Source organism: Vanessa cardui, chromosome 7 (assembly GCF_905220365.1).
Source record: "Vanessa cardui chromosome 7, ilVanCard2.1, whole genome shotgun sequence".
NCBI classification, from domain to species: domain Eukaryota; kingdom Metazoa; phylum Arthropoda; class Insecta; order Lepidoptera; family Nymphalidae; genus Vanessa; species Vanessa cardui.
Window position 1 is genome coordinate 6,024,258 of NC_061129.1, and position 19,231 is coordinate 6,043,488.

The 19,231-nt window shown below is 34.8% G+C and overlaps 1 protein-coding gene across 1 annotated transcript; it reads left to right on the forward strand.

Annotated features, from left to right (window-relative positions):
• Positions 1–33: 33 nt before the first annotated feature.
• On the forward strand, positions 34–18,405 carry LOC124531014 (long-chain fatty acid transport protein 4-like). The gene is made up of 12 exons (XM_047105402.1): positions 34–403; positions 9,793–9,946; positions 10,025–10,265; positions 11,358–11,577; positions 11,912–12,113; positions 12,413–12,546; positions 13,545–13,603; positions 15,216–15,359; positions 16,299–16,372; positions 16,505–16,726; positions 17,015–17,225; positions 17,365–18,405. Exons 1-12 carry the CDS (start codon positions 228–230, stop codon positions 17,514–17,516), a joined length of 1,989 nt encoding a protein of 662 aa, XP_046961358.1. The 5' UTR covers positions 34–227; the 3' UTR covers positions 17,517–18,405.
• The last annotated feature ends 826 nt before the right edge of the window (positions 18,406–19,231 follow it).

Sequence of the window (19,231 nt, forward strand, 5' to 3'; positions counted from 1 at the left end):
CAAGCGGTCCCTTCGGGGATCAGCTGTTCGCGCATGTGCATCTGGTGCCGAGGGGCGCTCCGCCATTGACGTGTCGCGTGGCGTTGGGCGCACGTCCTTGCGCATTTACAGAAAACTGTTCATTGCCGGTGCACGCATACGCGCGGCGTTTACGTATTATCAGTGCGTTTGTTTGGTTCCCAGTGTGTAGATAGATTTTGGTGCGTCCCACTGGGCCGATCGCCAGCATGGACGCGCTTTTGGCAGCGCTCGTCGCCCTCATGGCATTAGCCGCCGCGATGGCCGCCGTGCTGAGTACGCTCTCGAAAGCGGCAATTTTTGCGATCCTCGCGGTCGCGCCTTGCGTCTATCGATACAGGAAACGAATTTATGTGATCGTGAAAACATTACCCAGGGATTTCAAGTGAGTATTAAAACCCTTCGACTAATAATTGTGACGTTTGTCGTGTGTAAATAGACAAGAGAATTTTATTTCTGTAGTTAAAACGTTGGACGAAATACTAAACATTTATTTTGAGTAGCTTTGGAACAAAGAATTAAAGTAGACTGTTTAAAATTGTATGTAAGGTAGTTGATTAATTTCTAGCAACGTGATATACGGCTTTTGATTTTTAAATCAAGACCGTACTTTATCTTTTGAATTGATTATTTACTATTACAATAGAACCTACGTTTATCATAGTGTAAAGAATGACATACGCTTATATTTGCTTATATTTTGTCGAGGTTCTATGATCTAACTGATATTATTAATATTTGAAATATTAAATCTTAATACCGTCACAAAATATAAAAGTTTTATAACACCCGGCGCATTTTGTACTGTACATTAAAATTGTGGTAGTTTAGTAGACGCCTAATAAATAGTAATTGTCTGTTGGATATAATTAGTGTAATTTTAACATCCTCTTACATGGCACAGTATTTACTTTAAATACAAGTATTCACGTGTACTGTGCCCTTATCCTTATCCGTCATGTGACGTATAAAGTACAAGTACCTGCAATAAGAGTAAATATTTGCGTACCGATATACCTATTATAATAAAATGATGGCTAGACGGCTGATACGCTTTTCGCATACTTATGTCTTTAATAGGTTTCGCGGCGATAAAGAATCCTTATAGTTTTTCATTCATCCGATTTCAAATCTATAACTAAATCCTTCTCGTTAACATATGATTTGTATTTACTTTATTAATATTATCTTAGAATCTTATTACAAGATTTTATAATATTTTGGTCTTTGCCTTAAAAGCTAGTTACACGGTTCAAATGTGCAATAAGTGTTATGCATTATTATATAACGAATTACCTAGAATGTGTCGCATTTTATGTAATCAAACAGAACCATCACCCATAGTATCATAGGTAGTTAAAATAGAAACGTGCGCAGTCAGTATTACATTTGTATGTGTTTAAGGATAAAATACGGCATTAAAACTGAATTGCTATCCGTTATCAATTAGCATAAAAAGTACCTATTTATTGTACAAGTGACAATTACATCCGTTTTAAATTGATAAAATAATTAATTTAAAAAAGGTAAGTAATTTTGGTTTGAAAAAATGTTTTACGCGAGGTTTATTTTATTCAATGACTACTGGAGTTAAGCAAATTCTGCGATATTGACCTGGAATGAAATCAAGTTCAAGCCGCAGTTATTTCGATCCTACTTCCTATAGACTAGATATACAGGTAGGTAGCCAATCAAATTTCTTTAGTCAAGTATCGCCAATTTTTTTTCTACAAATTGCATACAGTCGCAGTTAATTTTTTTTCGACTAATGACTAAGTTCAATAGCCAAAATTCGCACCAATACTTAAATATAAAGTTCATTTGTTCACTCATTCCATAATTAAAATGTTAACTTGAATTCCCTCGCTTGAACAAAAATATTGTTAGCATAAAAAGACCTACCTTCCTACTAGCTGGGGTCATTGTAATTTATAAAATACTCAATTATATAAATGTCTACAACTGTCTATCGACTGCTAAATAGTTAACAATTAGTAGAGTATATTAAAAAGTTTAATACAAAATTATACACAATTTTATTGACCCCGAAGTAGGAGGAGCTTACATAATTATTTATACATTCAATAAGTACATTTGGTTACATTATGGTAATAATAACATGTGCATTTTAATCGCAAAATAATCCCAAATCATCGAATCAAGGAATAAACGTTACATGAAAACTTTTTGAACGTTTATAGTTTGATTTAGATTATTTTTATTTGAAAGCATTAACTATGTACTGCTGGCGCCAACATGGTTAAGTCTTCGATCGATGTTACTCACATGTTACTCAACATTACGGCTAGCACCGCGTCGTATTTTAAAAAATAAACTTCTTCAGTTTAATGCCAACTAACGATACAGTTTCAGATTCAGAGGTAACGGAACATTTCGGTCACGAAAAGGTTTAGAAATTCGATAATTGTAACTCACATTTATGTTTAATTATTCACTTAACATAATAACATTATAAGCAATATTCTAAAAGCATAATTTAAGTAATAACCAAGGAATTACAAAAGCTTTACATTTATTGGCCTTGAATAAAATAGTACCTACATCTTACGAAGAAAGATTAAGAATATTTTTTGCGTCTAAATCATATAGATTCATGATGTACTTTTTATGACGTATAAATAAATTCAGTCTCTTTCAGGCTTTTGTATACGAAAATATTTATTTATTAAACTTACTCTTACTAAAATTACAAAAGACTTTCTTTTTACTTTAAAACAGTATATATCGATTTTCATACTTCCGACTTTTGAATTTGGTGATGAATTTTTTAAAAAAAGGAACCGATTGGTATATTCATAAATATAGATTTCCATGTATCTAAATTTACTAATGCCGAATTTCCATATAAACTGATTACCCCATGAAGGCCTTACGGAATGAATTTTGGAAGATCCTCCTTATCCTTTCATAGAGATCTTTAAGTTTCATATAGAATTCCTATGCAAAATTTTATCCCATTTGACCCATCGGTTGAAGCAGTATGACACTTGACAGTCAGTCATTTAATAATAAAATGACATACCTATATGTTTATCAGGATAAATTGAAACTGAAATAAGGAAACATCTTATAATAGTTACATTCTAATGTTATAATGTAATCTTCTAAAAAGAAAACAACTTTTATTTAACAGCGCTTTGTACTTTTGTTATTATAATTAGCTACAATTTAATGTAAAAAGCTCCGACAATCGCTGAAGGCAAAATGTAAAAATGTATACTTTTATTATTTAATAATTTCATGTTAATTTATATAAATATATAATTAAAAAATATTCTTATTTCTTAGTGTATTTTTACTTTCTATATATGTGGATATCTTTGTTATACTGTTTTTATATAATTTGAGGTTATTTTGACTGCTTTGCCATTTGCAACAATTTTACGTGGTAGCTTTAGTAGTGCTTTGAAGTTGGTATTTTAGTACTCCAACGGACTTTCGAGACACAGTATGTGTTTCAAGGGCAGTTTTCTTCTTGAGAATTGAGGTCTTTCTCTTTAGTATTTTTTCATACAAAATTAGTCAGTTTTTTATTATTGTAATTAATTAAAAAAACAATAATCTTACGAGCCAATTACTATTTAATACCACTTTTGCGGATGTTTAAGTGGCTATGCCATGGAGGTAATAATTGTTATGAGTAATTAGTAACTAAACAAGACTAATAGCTCATTGATAAAAAAAATAATAATTGCTTAGGTAATTTGTGTGTTTGATTTTACTTGAATGACTAGTCTATTTATAATATTGACATGAATACACTTTACAAGATAAAAGGCGGAAAATATAAACAGTCTTGGAATAAGTAAAGAAAAATAGGTATTGATATATTAGAAACAATTTTGACGTCATAAAGGATAAAATCATTAATCACGTTAGTTATTCTTTACTAATATTAAAAATACGAAATTCAGCCCAGACCACTAAACGTAATTGGATAAGACTTGGTTAAAGCAAGAAAGAATAATTTGATGCCTAACATTGCTTGTTTTTCTTTATTTATCTAATATTTATTAAGTTCAGTATATTAACTTTAAATGTTTAAATGGGCTTTAAAACTTTAAATGGGCTACAAAAAGAAGGTACTCGTTTCTAAATGTTCTACTGCCAGACTAAGATCTTCTCTACTTTTGATGGTACGATCAAACAGACTTCGATGTATGCGTGGGTAAGAGAATACACGTGATTGATATTTTTATTCTCTATCAAGCAGGAAATGGATGACAAACACGAATATGTCACCTGAAAATTCAGGTGCGTTTGTGTGGGTTTGAACTCGCAATCACCGGTTGAGATGCCAGTGTCATTGGGCTCATTAAAACATATGTACAGGTGGTTGATAAGGATTGTAAACTGTAAGGTCTTATAAACCATCTTAAAAACCACAATTGCTAAGAATTTTCTTTGCAAGTAGATAGCAATTTACAGAATTAAAAATGTCGTAACATTTATAAACATATGCAAAGGTTTTTTAGTGTGAATATCAACGACGTTCGTTGTGAAATAAAAAATGTATACCTAATGTAGATGTTCGAAGAACAAACAGTTCTTTCATAAACGATTTTTCTGTTTTAATACTGCAAGTAGCAAAGAGGTTTCTTTCAAATAGATACTTACGTTTTTAAATTTAGCCGTAATCTTTTTGCTATCTAAACTCTTTATAAATATTAATTTTAATCTACATCGGTGCAGTCTCAAGGGGCGTTGGGTTGTCTGACCTGGATCTTACTAAAAAATCAACGATATTTTTTTTGTAGACAATTTAGATCGTAGTAATATTTTTTTTATCGGAATGTCTAAGCGCACTATACCACCTACTGGAGATATAATATCGTTTTTTTTTAAATTTCATATTAAAACTATTTATCAGGATAGATGCTTAATTTTTAAACCATAGTAGTGTTTTAATGATCTAATAGGGTTAAGAAATATCAGATATCATGTACAATTTCAGCTGTTAGAAAATTGGAAATGATTACTATTTTACGTGAATCAGGTTATGAGTTGATATATTGAAACCAAGAAAATGATTGATGAAATCCATATAAAAATTCCGAAATTATAATTTATTTCCGAAATTTCTAAAAAAAAATTTAATCAACGCGGAGTTTCGCGTGAGTCCCACTAATTAACTATTTGATTAAAGCTCGTCAATAAACTCCAGGAAAAGGTATTTACGCGGTTATAAGTCGATGACCTTTCTCAAATAAGCGTTACTAATAAATAAGCCCTGTGTAGCTCTCACTTGTATCCTTTGTTTGCGGAGAAAAATATCAAAGGGCTGTTCAGCACAATGTCTCGTCTCAAGCCATTTGTTTTGGTTGCGAATGGTAATTTGAATTAAGAAAATTGAACATGTCGGAGTAATTAGTAATCATTATTTATTAGGTTCTTGACGTTTCTAGGATTTCAGAAATTATTTTCAGGAATGTTTTATTGAAAGGATGCCCATATAATCATATAGACACCAGAAATAACAACTCATTAATATAATAGTTGACATTCGTATAAATTTGTAATAGAAAATTCGTATATTTGTATTATATACGTTCAAGTGATGTTTATTTTTTAAAGCTCACGAGAATCTAGGTAGGTACGCAACACTTGCAGTGGTTATATGTAGCGAGCTAAAATTAATTTGAACTTTGCCCATTGTGCGTGCGAACTCCAGTTTTTCCTGTAGTTATCTTTGAGTTAACATCATTATATTTTAAACGGTAATGATTGTAATAAATACAAACTTTTTGTTTAATAAATAACGATAAAATTTCTCAAGTTAATTTTTTTAACGGGTTTAATGTTTTAGTAAAAAAATTAAATATTTTAGTGTGTGGATGGTTATCTGTATGTTGGTTTATATGTCATGGTCGAATATCTCCGTGACAACGGACGATATCGGTTTAGTTTTAATTTAAAACTTATTTATGATGTCAATGTCAAATAGAAATTCAATATTTTAAGAAAACACGTAAAATAAAGTTCTAGTTATCGAACTATTCTGCGTTTGAGGGGAAAGAGGGATACGAACGTTTTAGGTATTAAGAAGTATCTAGATACTTAAAAAAGTAAAAAAACAGCCTGTAAATTTCCCACTGCTGAGATAAGGCCTCCTCTTCCATTAAGGAGAGGGTTTGGAACATATTCCACCGCGCTGTTCCAATGCGGGTTGGTGGAATGCACGTGTGGCAGAATTTCGATGAAATTAGACACAGCAGGTTTCCTCACGATGTTTTCCTTCACCGCTGAGCACGAGATGCATTATATACAGAAATTAAGCACATATATCTAGTGGTTCTTGCCTGGGTTTGAACCCGCAATCATTGGTTAAGATCATTCTAACCACTGGGCCATCTCAGCTCGGAGCATGAGAAGTATGTAGATATCATCAAATTCGCACGCAGCTACTTTCGCGTCTCTAATATTAGTACAAATACAAGTGTAGACATATATGTATGACAGCAATAAAATTAATCTGCCGCAAGATTTTCTTTGCGTAAATTTATAAACAACAATCAGTGGCGTCTGAAAAATAAAAATTATTAAGTTTTTATTTGTTTACTCTGATTTCACGTTATGACTACTATAATTACTTTAATATAGGAGCATTAAAGGTACGCTTACACGGACAATGAAAATTACTCGATTGTGAGTAGAATTGACCGATTGTGACGTGCAAAATATCAAGCAATTTACGGCAACGGCAAAAATCAATTGAGCAAAATGTTTTGAAACAACAATATTGTACGATATGGAGCAACTCCAAGAATCTAGGCATTTTTTTTCAACAAGAGCAATTTGAAAACTATAGTTAGACAGACGACGTTTTTAATTGCAGCGTTTTTCTTATCATTAGTTTCCGTTATGGTAGGGCTATGTGCGAGTCGGTTTTAGTTGGTACCACCCCTTATATTCTACCATCAAAGGTTTTGAAGGGTTAGTGAGTAAGTACAATTGAAGCAAAAAGTTCCTAACTTCTTTAAACCCAAGGTTTGTAAGAACATTGGCGATATAAAGTATGATTAGTATTTCTTACACCACCGGTGTTAATAGCCGCTGGTGACCAATTTCCATTAGGTGGCCCAATTTTCCGTATTTTTGCTATTTTATACGGAACAAAAAAGCAAAGCAAAAAGGAAGAATTAAACGGTCGTATTTGAGTGCGAATGTATTAGGTAACACGGAAGCAATCTTGATTGTGTTGTGTATTAGATAATATTTTATTCAAAAACTTCACTCGAATATTCTTAGTAATTTTGAGTTTTTAGCGCTGGCGCCACTTATTTCCGCAATCTACGTCTCGCTCTTCTAGTTTAACAGGGCGGAGTTAAGCCACAGATTAGATATATACGAGAAATTTATAGTTCTAACTTTATTTTGGCTGTTTATTTCCTGTGGATATTAGGAGTTATAACGCCAGAACAACTTCTGTATTTTATAAAAAAAAATGCTACAGTTTAATCAGAGAATATTTCCAGATTCTTGTGCACTTCAAGCACATTAATAGAACTAGTATAGTATTATCTATAGTGAATTGAAGTCTTTGAACAGTCGCTTTACATTTGTTAAGACAAGTCGGAGGAAGCTTTGACTACAACACAAGTAAATTATTTAAATAATATATATATGTGGAAGTATTTTAAAATATATCACATACACAGATAACTGTCGAGTTCTACGTTCCTGATTTCCGTTATCTTCTTTATCTTGACATCTTAATCTAAAACAAATCTTGTAGTAAGATTTCACAATTTTATTCTGTCTCAAACTGGAACTGGTAACTAGTTCTTCTGTGCAAAACAGTTAGTTTTTTTTTTATTTCGTCATATGATAAATGCTGATATATAGGATATGTACATTTAGGTTAAGAAAAAATTGAATATCAGCTATGATGTAGGCGCGATCATGTTAAATTGTTGAATTTTTTAGGAGTAAACTTTTATCAATAATACGGAACTGTGTCGAATTGACTGTCGAAACGTCATTGCTTCGGCGAAGAAGAAATACTTCAAGTATAGAATGCAATTTTAGAGTTATGTATAATTAAAGAGCTTTTAAATTGGTTATTGATCGTGCCAGTAGAGTTTTATAAGTTATGAAACATTTCTCAGCATGCGAGTACGCTGTGCGACCAAGGCTACGTGGTCTTCATTTAATTATAGGATTACGATCGCGTCGACTTCGCTGGAACGGACTAGCGCCGCAATGCCGTTTGATCGCAGCCTAAACAGAATAATTTATTGGTCGATCGTATTCATGTATTTGACTTTTAAGCGAATACGAACTGAATCTGTACTTTTTTTATAACGTTAATTTCACCTGAATTCCCAACACGGAGCTTTTCCTTGTTGTGACAATAAAAGGTTGAAAAACAAAATCTATACCTACCTATTATTTGGTGTGGAATTTTTGTTTACATTTTGGCACACTATTGGTTTTTGGCACTGATGCAATTATCAGATACCGCATCGAAAATCATAATAAAAAGGTTATCAACAATCCTATAAGCCTGTAAGTTAAAAATCGAAATGTTTAAATTACTTTTCGTTTTTCTACTTTTTTTAAGGCTATAGGAATTTATTAAGGCTAATAATTCTTATGTAAATAAAATAATATTTAAGGTATGTAGAATAATATTAAAAATATTATGTGTTACATTATTAATTTCGTAGTGAACTCAAAACTATTTATAAGCCCTTTTAACCTACTTTACAAATCATGGTCAACTGATAACACAGCACTATGATATTTTATTTGATCAGTACTTGGCGGTTTCGAAGTATGTCTAACAAAATAGCCGAGGTACCAAGGCGAAGGTATGCTATTTTTCCCGTATGAATATTTAATTAGAAAACAGCTGCACAGTCTATGGAAAAGTACAATTAATATCGATCGATGTTACTTTACCTACTTATGTTATTAGATAAAATGTTAAATTGATACGGGTTGAAATGTTATGTACTCTTTGTCGCCTATTGTTACCTCTTTATACAAAAATTATTTGTTTTGCTAGTCCCACGTGCTGGTCGTTTAAAACTTAATAATATAATATAAAAGTAACAGTATGTAAATTTCCTATGATGGGCTAAGACCTCTTCTCCCTTTGTGGAGAAGGTTAGGAGTGTATCCCACCACGCTGCTCCAATGTTCGAAATGAATTATAAACACAAATTAAGCACGTGAATATTCGGTGGTGCTAGTCCAGGTTTGAACCCGTAATCATCGGATAAAGATTTTTAAACTCAATGTATTTAAATTAATTATAAACCATCAAAACGTGGTTACCGTGTAATATGAGGCTTGAGACATAATTCAGGCAAATAAAAGAGAGCCTTTTACTTGACACGGCTTTGTATTTGCGAGCAGGGCCTGGGTTGTTAATACCACTTTATTACCCAAGCAATATCCATTATCACAGCGCAATCCTTAGTATTGCTGTGTATCGGCTAGGGTGAGTGAGCCAGTGTAGCTACAGGCACAAGGGACATAACATCTTAGTTCCCAAGGTTGGCGGCGCATTGGGGACGGAAGGATTTGTTAACTTTATTAACGGCGCCACGACGTCTACGCGCAGTGGTGACCATTAATAAAACAGCCATCCTGTGCTATAAAAAAATAAAACCACAGCTGAATGTTATTTGAATTTTCACAAGTTTTATGCTTTAGAATATATTAATTGGTAATATGTGAGGTAATATTACGTATATGTATCCTATATGTCATTGGTAATACGACCTAATTATTGATCTCTGACAGATTCCTATGGCGGTACGCGAATGCGATGGTGCGTTCGAAGCGGTGGGGCCGCAACAATTGCACGGTGGCGGAGCTGTTCACGAAGCGCGCATTGAAATATCCCGATGCACCGTGCTTCATTATGGTCGGAGACAAAACTTGGACCTTCAAAGAGGTATAACCCGATATTTACACCCTCAGCCCTTGAATTGATGTTATGAGTGGTTTTGTTATCTGTTGAACTGAATTACAGATTGCGGATAACTCGAACAGAGTAGCAAGGGTGATGCAAGATCATTTGGGCTTGAAGCTCGGAGATGTTGTGTGTGTGTTCATGCCTAACTGCGCCGAGTACGTGTACACCTGGCTCGGTATGGCCAAGCTCGGCGCGGTGTCTGCGCTCATCAACAATAACCTACGACATCGTCCTCTGCTCCACTGCATCCAAGTCGCTAAAGCAAAGGCGATCATCTTCTCTGATCCGTTGGCAAGTGGTGAGATTTTAGCTTTAACATTACTTTTTCTCTAGCATTATAAACGTTATACAATTTAATGAGTTGATTCAATACTGTATATTACTGTGTTCCCGTTTGATGGTTAAGTTGCCCAGTAGAGTGCCCATTAGGTAGGGACATAACATGGTAAATCACATTTCAGTTGACCATTGACCATAAACTAAATCATAATGTAAACTTTATTCAAGGACGAGGTTTTCCTTACGTCAGAGGTCTCTATCCGGCATTTCTGGTGTAAATTGAAGAAGAAGTTTTAGTAACCATATGAAATATATACTCGTCACAAATTGTCGATCAATATTTTACAAAAACTTGGAAAAAACATCAATAAAAATAATGAATGTTTAATGGATAGCCTGTTAGATTGGATATTAGATACCCACTCGCTTAGAGAGTGAATTTATTATGGTCGGCGATAGGTAGACCAGACTCGATTATTGATTTCTCTGTATTTTCCACCCACGTGCCGCTTAACCTTTGAACATATATTTTTTTTATAATTATAACAGTACAAACGAAATGGTTTGTTGCGTGTTTCTTATACCTACATTTGTATACGTTTAGAGCTTGAAGGAATATAACGTGTAAAACGTTGTTCTTATTACCTACCTACACTTGCGTAAACGAAAATAATCATACGCGGCATTCCATTCTGACACAAATAGATTACTTGATGTTCATAAAATTGCTTTAATTAAATTAAAATGAAACGCTTTTCTTAATTCGCTAAAACGGCGCGACATACATTTCTCATATTCTTAGAAGTGAAATTTCTAAGGAAACTGATCATTTATTATTCGATTTCCCTTAGCACGATTATTTAGGATCGACCCTGTTTGTTACGACACTGCACTGGATCGGTAGACTTACGGTCGCCTGTCTGACGCTAACTATCCTTGGAAATACTATTGGATGTTTTCTGTCTTAACATGACAGGTGTTGAGGCACTTACATATGTTCGATTGTATTGATAAATGAGCTTATTCGGCTTACGATGTCCAAGTTGTGATGGGCAATTATAATATACCCAAAAAATTCGTCATTACATTTATTATTAAATTTCTTGTACAGCGATCGCAGAGCTAGGGGATCAGCTTCCACCGGAGCTAAAACTTTTCCAACTGTATGGGGATTGTGCGCCAGGAGTCATTGACCTCCGCGCTGAAATGTACAAACATCCACCAGAATACCCGATAGTGACAGAAAAGCCGCAGTACAAAGACACTCTCCTCTACATATATACGTCCGGAACAACCGGCATGCCTAAAGCTGCTGTGTTACCAAATTCAAAGTGAGTATGAGATATTTTGTTCTTAAATATTTTCTTACTAACGTTAGAAACATAAAAACAAGGAAATGCTTAGTTTATACGACGAAGTGAGGTGAAATTTAGATTTAACTAACATTTTTTTTTCTTAAAATATGTTTTATAATTTTTTTACAACATATGTATTTAAATAACATGTTAGCTACATTAAAATAACTCGAACAGATTATTTTAATATACACCTTGTTTAAGAATAATAATTGCTGCACGATAAATGCATTAACAAAGGTCATTGGTGACAAAGGATATAAATTGACATAATCTCTCATGTATTGATTGACTGGTTTGTTTCGCGCAGGTACTTGTTAATAGTGGTGGCGACGGTCCACATGCTCGGGCTCCGCTCGTCGGACCGCATGTACAACCCGCTGCCGCTGTACCACACGGCGGGCGGGCTGGTGGGCACGGGCGCCGCCCTGGTCGACGGCATCCCCTCCGTGCTGCGCAACAAATTCTCCGTCACCAACTACTGGACCGACTGCATCAAGTATGACTGCACGGTGAGTCGTAACCGCCATCCGAATCTACTAACCAAGGGCCACTTAATACATTTATACATTCAAGGTGCCGATTCGATGCATAATATCGTTCACGGTGCTTTCTTAATGATATTAAAGCATCGTTAATTACATACAATGTCTTTGCTAGTAAAACTAGAAAAACTCAGGCCCAATTTTGGAATAGGGAACGTAAAAGGTATAATTAATTCTATGAAAATAGTTGAAATACTAAAATATTTTTTATGAATTTGCGACGATGCTAAGTGTGTTGTGTCCGTGCGTGGGTGCGCGGTGGGCAGGTGGCGCAGTACATCGGCGAGATGTGCCGCTACCTGGTGTCGGCGCCGCCGCGCGACACGGACACGCAGCACCGCGTGCGCATCCTCGTGGGCAACGGCATGCGCCCCGCCATCTGGCAGCAGGTCGTCGACAGGTGGGCGTGGCACTACAATACTACTATTATATTTGACTGTGTGACAGCTACGGTTACGCTAGTAGCACGGTAACTCTTGCCTAACGCCTATCTAGTACACATCAATAAAGTAAGACTCAACACTGCTTTAAAAGTATTTATAATAAAATCAGTATGACACTACAAATTTCATTACTAAAAGCTATAAGCCTTATTGTTGACAATTTCTTGAAATAGAGCCTCAATTATTTTTATTTATTATAAAAAGTTTTGAACGCATCACCCATGGTATGCAGTCAGTAGACCAGCGGGGCAATCACTACGATAATTATAATGAACGATGAATCATTTTATTTTAAACGCAGCGTTCGTCGCGCGCACGTCTTCTTCATTAAATTAAAATAATATTATTCGTGTCTCTCTTATACATGGTGAGCACTGAGTGCTATGTGCTCAAGCGCATCTTATTATGGTTGTTCCGCTCCCCAGCATCGTAGCGTAAACTATATATCTGATTACCTTACTCATTAAACGGACCAACACAAAATAACACTGTAATTAGCAGGCTTATCGACCTTATAATATTTAATTGGACAAGCAAACATTGGTTAGAGGTGCATACTTCCAAACCTTTAAACTAACTTGGCACGTGTTCCTGTATTATTAAATGTGTAGCTACGGTAAAGAACAAAAATATATATGGAATGTATTTTTTTTTGTAGTATTGGTTACACGGGCAAATGCGCCTGATGACCTGATGATACGTCGTCATAACCGCCCTTAGACATTCCCAATGCGCCAACAACTTTGGGAACTATTATTTGTCCATTGCCTGTATTTACAATGGCTCAATCATATTTATAATTGGAACACAACAATACTAAGAATGTTTAAAATATCTGATGAGTGGGTAGTCCCTCCCAACCTACCTAGTAGGTAGGAAGGTGCCTTCCCCTGATGGTCGGTCACTCCTAGACCTATCACTAAATTTTATTTATTTTAACACAATCTCTGTTTAGGTTTAAAGTGCCGCAGATAAATGAAATATACGGAGCAACGGAGGGGAACGCCAACATTAGTAAGTGCATTACTTATTATCTGGAGTATTTGATTTCATTGTTTGGCTTAACACGAAACAAGCACGTTGTGTCTTTGTATGGAGATAATTATATTGATATTGTAATTAGTACTGATTACGATTATTAATTTGTTATTTATTATTTTAATCTACCATTTTATTTCGTACATAAGTACAAACTGTTATTATGAAAAAAAAAAATTAAATTAAATTTCTTTTGAAAACAAGTTATATTTACACAGCTGAGATTTAGTTAAATTGTAAGTTATAATTTGCTTTAAATAAGACATAATACTTGAAAAATCCATTCAAAATAGTAAACTTCAAATTTCAAAGATAATACAAATATTATTTACTATTGAAATATGACTAACTGACCTGACCTAACCTAACCGGGTAATGTACTCGTATACTCGTATACTAATATTGACATAAGTATATAACATACAGCGACATTCGGATATTTAGTTTATGAAATAAACATATAGATATTAGGTGACTAGGCACGTTCTAAATGCGTCTACTAAATCTTTACGCAAAACGTTTTATAAATAGCCAGTCAATTAAACATTACATTGTCTGAAATTGTAAAACAAATGCACACACACATAAGAAGTTAAATTTAAATGTCAACGACATTAAAATAGTTGGCAATTAATTACATCTAATAATAGATTGAATCTGAGACGTCTGTACATCGCGCTGTCGTATACTACGTGTAATGAAAATGATTGTATGTAATGTCACTTTATTATTGAAATAGAATATAATAGGCACACTTAAAATTTATACAATACACGGACTGACAATAATTACTGTAATCAAACCTACGCTTATTATAAAATTGAATGAACAAAAAGAACGCGTATTATGAATTGAGAAAAAAATTATTTTGTATTGTTGGAATCTATTTTTAATTCTTTATTTGCTTTTATAAATATAATTCGATTTGTTTCATTAAAATCTAAAGCTAGCATCAATTTTATTGTGCTCTTATGCAAAGGGTAAAAACTGTATCGAGTCGATATCATATTTTGTTCTTAAGATAATACCAGCAATCAGTAGACACAAGAAAAATTCCAGGAGACTACGACTAGTTCAAAGTAAATCACTCAGCTTGTTTGTGTATGTTTTATCGCAATTGCAAATACAATGTTGAGCTTTGTACTTAAAAAATAAATAAGATACGTGATTACCCTCAAATGTAAAATAAAACAGTTTAGTGACTGAGATATTTGTTTATAATTATATAATTGATAAATATTTGGCCACCGAGCGATGAGGAAGTTTAATTTAAAGCTGGTTTAATCCTGCACCCCTGGACTCACTGACTCTAATATTCACTCGTAGCCTTAGCTTTCAGATGTTAGTGCGATGGTACGCCCTTCGACGTCAAAATATTAGCGTGCGTTGCTTGAGTGATGCTTGCACTCAGTGTACGTGAGATGAATAACGTAAATAATAAAGACAGCTAAAGAATAAATGTTAAATTTTATTTACTAATGCACGATCGATAATTGAACACGAGAAGGCATGAGCTTTTGGTACACTTGTATGCATTAATTAGTTTTATTATGTTTGTCTAACACTGACGTCGTGTTTATTTCCGCAGTCAACGTGGACAACACTGTCGGCGCAGTAGGTTTCCTGCCTAAGCTGGTGCCGACGATTCTGCACCCCATCGCGCTGGTCCGCACAGACGACTCCGGCGAACTCGTGCGCGGACCAGACGGGTTCTGCATTCGATGCCTACCCAGTAAGTGATACAGTATTTCGAGATTATTATCGTAATCGAACCTTTGTTTAACTTAACTCTCGAAAGATGAAAAGTTATAACAGTATGTTTTGTTTACATTTATAACAATTATTAGTATAAAAGGAGAAAGATACTGTGTATGTATCTAACTAAATAATAAAAAAATCAACAATGAATTCAAATTTCAAAACATTATCGCAAATTTTTAGTTTTCACTGATTTCATATTTTCTAACTTCAAATAATTTGGGTTTATGATTTTTTTTATTAATCACAGCTAAGAGTAAATATATAAATACTGTTTTTATTTTATTTATAAAATTATAAATAATTATATTTAATCGTGGTATTATTAATGCGATTGGACGGATACGGTTTTCCGGTTGTACCTCCAGTCGAATAACGGAAGAAGTTGTCACGCGTTCCATGCTAATAGAATATTTTTATACACATTATATTAAACACATATTGTTGTGCAGTTTGTATTAATTACTTAGTTTTGTAAAAAATAGGTTTACAATTTACGTTTTTTTTTTTTTAAATAGACGCAATAAATTCTAGAGAATACCTTCAGTGTTTTATCTAGAACTTGTTCATAAATATCCACTATTTTATAACGATCTCTGAATTAAAAATGTTTATTTATTATCATAGATAAACGCAAACATCAATAATATTAGTATCTATTTCGCTCTGGTTTAAGAGTTAGGTAGGCAGGAATTAGGGATGACAAACTACATTCAGAGCTTCATTATATTTTCAATTGTGTAAAGGACAAAAGATAATGAATTCCAAGTTCATAATATACACTCAGCTGATAGAATGAATAATGTTTGTTCGTTTAAATAAAATTACTCATTGATACACCTCGTGACGTCTCCGCTTAAAAGGATGCTCGTTTGTTCGAGTAATGATATTAATGAGGTGTTCTGTATTCCAGACGAGCCCGGCATGTTCATCGGTCTAATCGCGCAGGGCAACGCGGCCAGGGAATACTACGGCTACGTTGATAAGGTTCGATTTTTATCTGATATGTTGTATAATAGCGAAGCAAATGACTCCGTATCGAAATTTTTATTTATTTTATTTATTCCAATAATGTCCTACGTTGCACGGATAATAAAGCTCTTGTAAATGTGTCCGTAGACCGACAGCAACAAGAAGCTAGTCCGCAACGTGTTCCGCGCGGGCGACGCGGCCTTCGTGAGCGGAGACATCCTCGTGGCGGACGAGCTCGGCTATCTGTTCTTCCGCGACCGCACCGGCGACACGTACAAGTGGAAGGGGGAGAACGTGGCCACGGCCGAGGTGGAGGACGCCGTGCGCGCCGCGCTGCAGCAGCGGGACTGCGTCGTCTACGGAGTGTCGGTGCGTAGCCAGGGGTGGTCACCTGAGCCCTGAGACACCGGTACTGTAGAGCTGGACCGCCACGCCAGCTCGTAATAACGCGCCGGGCAGCGTGATGTGTGCCGAGCTGGCGTGGACCCTTTCCTAGAGGTCTGTTCAGTTGACCAGTCGATACCTACATTTTAGAGGTTAACATGCAAGCACCGTTAATATTTTGGACATAGATGTTACAACCCTTTGATGTAACTAGTTAAGAAGCGGCGTCGAGCTAGGTCTTATATTAGCTGTGTTAACGTATGACGGCTGCAGATCCCGCAGACGGAGGGGCGCGCCGGCATGGCGGCCGTGGCGCTGAGCGCGGCGGGCGCGGCGTGCGGCGCGGCGGGCGCGGGGGGCGCGGGCGCGGCGCGCGCAGACGCGGCGGCCGACGCGCGCCAGCTGTCGCGCGCGCTCGACCACGCGCTGCCGTCCTACGCGCGCCCGCTCTTCCTGCGCTTCGTGTCCGACATCGAAATCACCAGTTAGTATTGCGTGCCACCGTTATTACCTTTTGTAATAAATATAATTTTAAAAAAGAGACCCATTCCTTTTGGTACCTAAACTTACGTTCGAAGTGACCATCGTGTTGCATTTTCTAATAAATATTATTTATTTTAAAGGTACATTCAAACTAAAGAAGCTGAAATATCAGAAGGAAGGCTTCGATCCAGATGTGATCAAAGATCCACTGTTCTTCAGATCGGGCGCGGAATTCGTACCGCTCACTACACAGCTCTTCAACGATATATGCAACGGTCGCGTCAAACTATAGACGTCCACCAGCAATACGCCATCTCGATATATTGTAGTGAAGTCCATTTGTTTTTTTAGTTACATGCTTCGATAATCCGTCGAGAGTACTTCTGCAAATAACCGCAATAAAGCAGTACATGTTAACCATGGGGTTACAATTATTTATTTAATTTATGAAAATAGTATTTTTAACTTTGTAATATTTCTACAAGACCTTAGAAGAATTTTAAAGTTAAAATTCTAAAGTCACACAATAATCAAATTTTCGACATTGTGATACAGTGTCATACGAGCATTGTAACTAGCATGGCAAATGGACAATTGGCGAGATGTCTTCAGACTTGTCATAGTAACGTAAAACTATAGTCTAAGTCGGAGTTTAGGCTGAATGTTTATACTCTCCTCAACGAACCAAAAGTGTAAGAAAATTAGCGGTGGCTAGACAAGTTAAATAAATGCGATCAATCGCTGTCCCCAAGGGAGTTATTAAAAGAAAGAAAAAATAGCTCATTTAAACAAAATTACATTTGTATATTTTTTTGCACTTTGGTCTCATTGGTAGCAATACAGGGAAAGGAATTAAAAAGATATATTAGTGATGTGTCTAAGGTATGCTGAACTTCTGTTTAAGGTCTGAGACCTTCAAAATTTAATCCCATTAGGTTAATAAAAAAAAAGGCAAATACGTTTAGATTTGTTATTGAAATTAGTTAATCCTCTTTTATATGTATTTATAAGCTTTTTAATATATGTGCTGTGATCTGATGGTTTTATGTACCTTAAGACTTGCGACTTATAAATATAATCGTAATTCATTTTATAATGTAAATTATTTATTGACAATACAAGCGCGAGTCAATTTAGTACGTCATATCGTAGTCTCTTATTAGTCGCAATTTAGATTTAAACAGAGTCAAAGTTTTGTACTTCGTCGACTATAGACAATCCTTTAAATAATCTCTTTTTAATAATAACGATATTAAACACAGAAAAATATTGGATCTCAAAATAGTCGCAGTTTTCTCATTGCTCGCTAAGTTTTCTATTTGCATAATATGATTAGCAAGTTGTAATATTTAGTCAGGCGCATAGTTAATTACAGGCCATTAGGATCGTTATACATTTTGGTCACAAGTCCACCTTTATAAAATGTTTGGTTTGCGAAAATGACCAAAGCAATTATTTTATTCTGTGAAATGACCAATACTTTGCCTCAATTTTTAATGAATATACTTACTGAATGTTATGAATGAAATAATTGATTTTATCTGTATTTTTTCACTTTTACTATTGTATAAATTTAAAGTTTAATTTAAATCACATCCGTAGGATACCTTTGGTATCGCAAACGTGGTCATTTTGAAAGCAATATTGACTTAATCACTTATTTAATTAATGATAGCGTTATAGCACCTACTACCGTTTGTAGCTAAATTGTAGATAACATTCCGCAGTCTAGTCTTTTAAGTTGTGTCTTAGGGTTCCTATATTTAATATTCATTTTCGAATACCTACAATATGCATAGCAACGTTTATAAATATAGATCTTGATTGTGCCTTGTTACAAGGACCGCAATAGTAGGGCTCTACTGACTGCTCGGGGAAAATACTGTAAGTTGTAAATAAAAACCTGCAAAAAATTGTTCCTTTTATTTAATAACCTTTAACATCATCATCATTGACATCCTTCTTAATACAGTTGTCACCGGAAACAATCTCTAGTATGAACTAGCA